This window comes from Acanthisitta chloris, unplaced genomic scaffold, assembly GCF_000695815.1.
Source record: "Acanthisitta chloris isolate BGI_N310 unplaced genomic scaffold, ASM69581v1 scaffold18092, whole genome shotgun sequence".
Classification (NCBI taxonomy): Eukaryota; Metazoa; Chordata; class Aves; order Passeriformes; family Acanthisittidae; genus Acanthisitta; species Acanthisitta chloris.
The window spans coordinates 1-5,870 of record NW_008661250.1 but is presented as its reverse complement, the minus strand read 5'-3'; the positions used below and the strand labels follow the sequence as shown (position 1 = coordinate 5,870).

General features: G+C 47.8%; 1 protein-coding gene across 1 annotated transcript in view; it reads right to left on the bottom strand.

Annotated features, from left to right (window-relative positions):
- The window catches only part of LOC103797931 (unconventional myosin-Vb-like), a gene marked incomplete at both ends in the record, with an annotated part of 27,308 nt that extends 23,315 nt beyond the window's left edge, over positions 1–3,993 (bottom strand). The window contains 3 exons of the mRNA XM_009070167.1: positions 2,200–2,281; positions 3,702–3,845; positions 3,933–3,993. Coding sequence (XP_009068415.1) covers positions 2,200–2,281; positions 3,702–3,845; positions 3,933–3,993 — 287 coding nt within the window. The remainder of the gene's footprint in view (positions 1–2,199; positions 2,282–3,701; positions 3,846–3,932) is intronic.
- Between the last annotated feature and the right edge of the window lie 1,877 nt (positions 3,994–5,870).

Below are 5,870 nucleotides of genomic sequence, written 5' to 3'. Positions count from 1 at the left end.
TTTGCACCAACTACCCAAGCACCATTAAGCACACAGCACTTCAAAAGGCACTTACATTGCACACCAACATTTTAAGTCAAATATTTATTTTCTAGTTTAAAATTAAGCCTTCAGGATCACTCTGACTGAAGCCAACACTGGTTTGCTCTGCTGGGCTCAAGTTAGAGACTGTCTTCCAGCATTTTACAACATGCAAGAGTAACAATTCTTTGTGTGTGCAAGACCCAAAGGAGAAGCAACAGCTCCTATTTTTCATATGGGAAAATAGACATCCTCTTCCATGTCTAATAAAAGTTGGATTTTCACATCAAGATACCGCTGGTATGGCATAAGCCTTGGGAAGACAAGGTTGACAGGTGAGGTAAGAACAGCTCACATGAGGAAATAAACTTGAGTTCTGACTACCCATCTTGAGGTTCAGGCTAGTAAACCTGAGGGAAAGTTGCAAGTGAAAAAAACACCCACAAGAAAGATAAATAAGTAAACTGTTCACATCTGCACTCACAGAACAGTGGTCAGCACTAGAAATTCAACAGGTACAGGCAGAGACTGTGTCACGCTGACAAGAGCAGCTCACTGCACTCACGTCCCTGTCTCCACTGAGCATGTGAGCAGCCTCACACCTGCCAGCCACCAAAGCATTGTGGAGAGTTATTTTTAAGCTATGGCAAGGTGACAGTGCAGGAAACACCAAAGACACACACCTTCAGCTCTGGAAAGGATCACTTCTTTTTCCAGTGTTGGATTTGACGCATGCACATGGTGACACAGCAGATGCACAAGAACCACGGAACAGTGACATGCACTGACAACACCCAATTTTGATTAAAAATGACCCAAGAAGGCTTCCTTTTGTGCTAAGTGCCCTGGCATCTGTCGCCTCCGACACCACCAGCTGTTGCCATTACGCATTCTCCCTGGAGGCACTGAAGCTGAGAGCCACAGTCACAATGGCACAAAGCTGTCCTGGATGATGCACCAGCAGAGCAGGGAGCTCTCAGCCTGCTCTATTACCAGTCACCACAAACAGACAATGCTTTTAGTGATGAGTAAGACTGGTATATCCCCTGATCCACATGTTCGCAAGAAGACAGCAGTGGTTTCACAGCTGGAGCTCTCATACATCAGCTCATCTCCCAGCCTGGGCTGAAATAATTTGTGCCTGAATTTTAAGATGCCAGCAGACATCATCATTACTCAGGGTGTCTTTGCAAAAATGAAGCATATAACCCCATGGAGGAAACTCCTGAAAGTGGTCAGTGATGTGCTCTGTGTAGCCAATGTGGTGACTCAAGAAGTCATTCAGACCAGCTCAGAATTACCCAGAAAAGCAAAGTTTCTCTCTTGATGTGCCATTCCTATGCAACCAGGATGGAAACCTCTGCAAGAGCCTGTGCTGGGATCACAACCTGCTTTGCTCACCATTTTAAATACTTAAAAGCATGTTTTCAGCCTCACTTCTCTTCCTAAGCAACAGCAGATATTCAAGATAAAAAATTAATTACAACACAGCTCTGCACCTCCTGCTGCAAGTGCAAACCCTCTCAATCAGGTGTTCTACTGAGATTTTACTGCAAATCCCAGGGAAAAAAACCCAACCCACTGCAGGAGTTAACCACTGGAAAAAATATATTGGATTCAAAGGACACAACTGCTCCTGCCAAGACTGTGGTCAGATCAACCCATACTAACACTTGATTTAATATACACGTCTTTATGCAAGTTTGATACAATATTAATACATGATACCCCTGTGCCATCTACCACAGTGTGTAGTTTCACTGTGGCTCTGCTGCCTGTTCTACCAAAACTCTAGAATCCCAGAATGGTTTGGGTTGGAAGACATTATCTAGCTCCAACTCCCCTGCCATGGTCAGGGACACCTTCCACTAGACCAGGTTGCTCCAAGCTCCATCCAGCCTGGCCTGGAGCACTTCCAGGGATGGAGCAGACACAGCTGCTCTGGGCAACCTGTGCCAGTGCCTCAGCACCCTCATCCAAGTCATCAGATCCCTGAAGATGGCATGAGCAAACCTGTGCACCCCCAGGCAGAAGAAGCCCTTAAAGCTCATCTCCCTTCACCTCCTCCCACTGAACAGGCACACATGACCTCACCACTGACCTGCACTTCTAACCCCGCCATGTTTTCCTGTTACCATCAGAACTAGGCAACAGCCACAGGGAGGTACAAGTACTTACTTAGTCTGAGGTCTCTGAATTCTTCAAGACCTGACAAGGCACAAAGCTGATAGAAGATGTGGTAGTTGCGCTCATCCTCTGCCTACAGGGAAACACCAAGTTACCAGAGGCACAAAGAGGTTACAGCAGTGCTCCCACCCTCAGCCTGGTGCCCACTGAGGTCATTCCCTGTTTCCCACCACCAAGACCCCCTCAGTGACACCAAGACAGGGACATTTTGACACCTGAGAGGTGCCAAGACTTGCCCTGACCAACATACATTGCCCGTCTTGCAAAACAAATAGATAACTTCATACATCTTATCCCTCTCTAGGACAACCAGGCTAAGTTATTCAGCAAGCTCTGAGTTACAAACCAATAGTAACATAAAAAAGTCTCATGGCTTCCCAAAGTTGTTTACATTTTAGGATTTTTGTAGTTGGGTTTGCTTTTGTGTAAGGACAAAAGTTTTGCAGGTGCTTCTGAGGTACATCCTAACCCCTGCAGGTTAGGAGCAGGTTGCTCAAGGCTTCATCCAACCTGGCTGTGAGCACTGCCAGGGCTGGGGCAGCCACAGCCTCCCTGGGCAACCTGGGACAGTGTCTCACCACCCTCATAGGGAAAACTTCCTAAGATCTGATCTAAATTGCCCTCTTTCAATTTATCTCCATTGCTCCTTGTTCTGTCACTGCAGTTCTCTCCAGCTCTTTATAAGGTTCAATAAAAAAGCTCAGCAGTTGGCCAGAGAAAGGTTTCCCATCCCGGCCTAGAAGCAGTAATCCTTCCCCTGGGATCCAGCTTCAGGCTGATAGAGAAAACAACCCCAGGCCAACTAACAAGTTTCATAGGTACACATTACCCCAAAATGAGGGTCATCAGGTTGGGATCATCAAGGGCAAGTGTAAAAGACTGAGCCTGAAAGACATGTCTGGAAGTTGTGTCCACCGGGAAGGTGACAGGACAAAAGGAAACACACTCTAGCTGTGCCAGGGGAGGTTTAGACTGGACATTAGCAACAATTTCTCCATGGAGAGGACTGGCCAAATAGGTACACATTACCCCAAAATGAGGGTCATCAGGTTGGGATCATCAAGGGCAAGTGTAAAAGACTGAGCCTGAAAGACATGTCTGGAAGTTGTGTCCACCGGGAAGGTGACAGGACAAAAGGAAACACACTCTAGCTGTGCCAGGGGAGGTTTAGACTGGACATTAGCAACAATTTCTCCATGGAGAGGACTGGCCAACCCTGACACAGCTGCCCAGGGCAGTGGTGGAGTCACCACGAGGGATTTAATTTAACAGCCATGTGGATGTGGCACTCGGAGACATGGTCAGTGGTGGCCTTGGCAGTGCTGGGGAAAGGGTTAGACTTAATGGTCTAAAGGACTTTTCCAAAAAATTATGATGATGCTACTTTTAAACTGTTTTTTTTTTAATCCATAGAAAAGACAGATTATTGAATTCCCAGAGTACAGCACCCAAAAGAAAGACAAGAAGGGGAAAGAGAAAGCACAACTCCTCACCTGAAACACAACCCTAGATTTTTCCATGAGATAGGTCCTCATATTGGCACCGCTGACGTGGTATCTTTTATCGAAGCCAATCTCAATGTATTTCCCAAAGCGACTGCTGTTGTCATTCCTTGTTGTCCTAGCATTTCCAAAGGCCTGCAGAAAGAAAAACTGAATGTTAACCTTCAGTTTAATTTTTAAAACTGCTTTAACAGTTAAATTTGTGATCAGTGGTACATGAACAGCCACGTGAGGATTTGAGGAAAGCACCTTTCCAGATGCAGAAGGCAGTGCTACAGTGTGACTTTGGAGAGGACATGTCACTGAAAATGTGGTGTCTACAGGACTTTTATGGAAGAAAGATGCATATAAACAGCAATAAGTATTTGTGCAGTAATTAAATGATCCGCACCCTCCCTGTGAGGGTGGTGAGACAGGGAACAGGTGGCCAAGGGGGGCTGGGGCTGCCCCAACCCTGGCAGTGTTCACAGCCAGGTTGGATGAGCCTTGAGCAACCAGCTCTGGTGGGAGGAGTCCCTGCCCAGGGCAGGGGTTGGGGCTGGAGGATCTCTAAAGTCCATTCCACCCCCTAAAATTCTATGATTCTATGATCCCAACAGTCTCAACACTCCTGTTTCTTCTTACAGGATGACCCCACTTGCGTTAGCACTCAACACTGGCAGCTTCCCTGGAGGGGTCATGAGTGATGAAGCCCTGCAAGAGGGAAGGAACCAGCTGCAATCAGTCTTCAGATGTTCAGGCTTGGCACATGGATTTGGCGACATGGCCAGAGTCCCTCTGTGTCTCTCCAGTGCCAACCTGTCACCTCCTGCAACATACCATGGCAGAAGGAACTGGAGAAAATTCAGACCACATGCAAACATCAGGGATGCAACACTGCAAACGTGGAAAACCATGGAGCAGCCAAAGGAGCAACTTGTGGTGATGCAAGAGGGCTAGCGAAAGACAATATTCCCTTTCATGGCTACACTAGCTTCTTTTCTGCCTCCACTCCCCTGTCCTGAGATGATGAGCCTAAAGCAAGCACTGGATAAGTGATGGAAGGCAGGGACACCCACAGGAAAGAGCCCTCACGTGCCTCTCAAAGCCTGCCTGCCTTTCCCAGGCAAACCTTCTCTACCTATGGTGCAGCTCTTGGAGAAGCAAGTGCACTGGGTGAGAATCACAGCACTACCTACAACATCGCCCTGACATCACCCAAAACTGCTGATCACAGGACCTGCCTGATGCCTCCAGCTGCATATAGTGGAAATCCACAGGGAATTACTCTGTGCAGTACAGCCACCAAAGAGCCTGTTACACATGCAGAGCTGCTCCTTGCTGCCTGTCCCCTTGGCTGCTCCACCTCTCCATTAAGGCCTTGAGGGCTCCTTGGCCTGATGGCCTCAACATCACACCCAGAGCAAGCCCTGCCTGCCCCCTGCCCTGTCCATCTCCCACCCATCCAACTTCTCTGCTAGCTAAGGCACCTCCTTCCCCCCAAGACCATTTAACTTTGGGGGTTTCTGTAAACCAGGCAGTTTTCTTTTATGGCTTTTTTTTTCCATAGGCAATGTTCTCAACCATTTCCAATAAAGACAGGCAGGTTCCCTGGCCCCAGCACTTAGAAATTACAACCAGAACTGAACACAGGCAAGAAAATTAGAGCAATAAAATTCTGGGGTCATACAGAAGAATAGTGTGCACGATGAATTTTCCCTTGGATGGTTTTAAGTGTCCCCAAGTCCTGCAGCTACATTTCACAGAGGCAGAGAGGCTGGGTGAGGAAAGGAGTAAACCACAGCGAACTCCACGCTGCTGAAAATCAAGTGTCCCCTGCCAGTCATACCCCTGTGTGGCTTTTCCTACTGCTCACCTATACCACCACTTGTTTTAACACTCCAGCTCACACCCCATGACAGGCAGCATAATGCTAGACTACATGGACTGCCTCTTGGGCTGGGATGTGCTTAGTTTTCATAGAATCATAGAATTTAGGGGTTGGAATGGACCTTAAAGATCATCCAGTCCCAACCCTGCCTTGCCCTGAGCAGGGACACCTCCTCACTAGATCAGGTTGCTCAAGGCTCATCCAGTCTGGCCTTGAACAGTGCCAGGGTTGGGGCAGTCACAGCCTCCCTGGGCATCCTCTGGCACTGTCTCACCACCCTCACAGGAAAA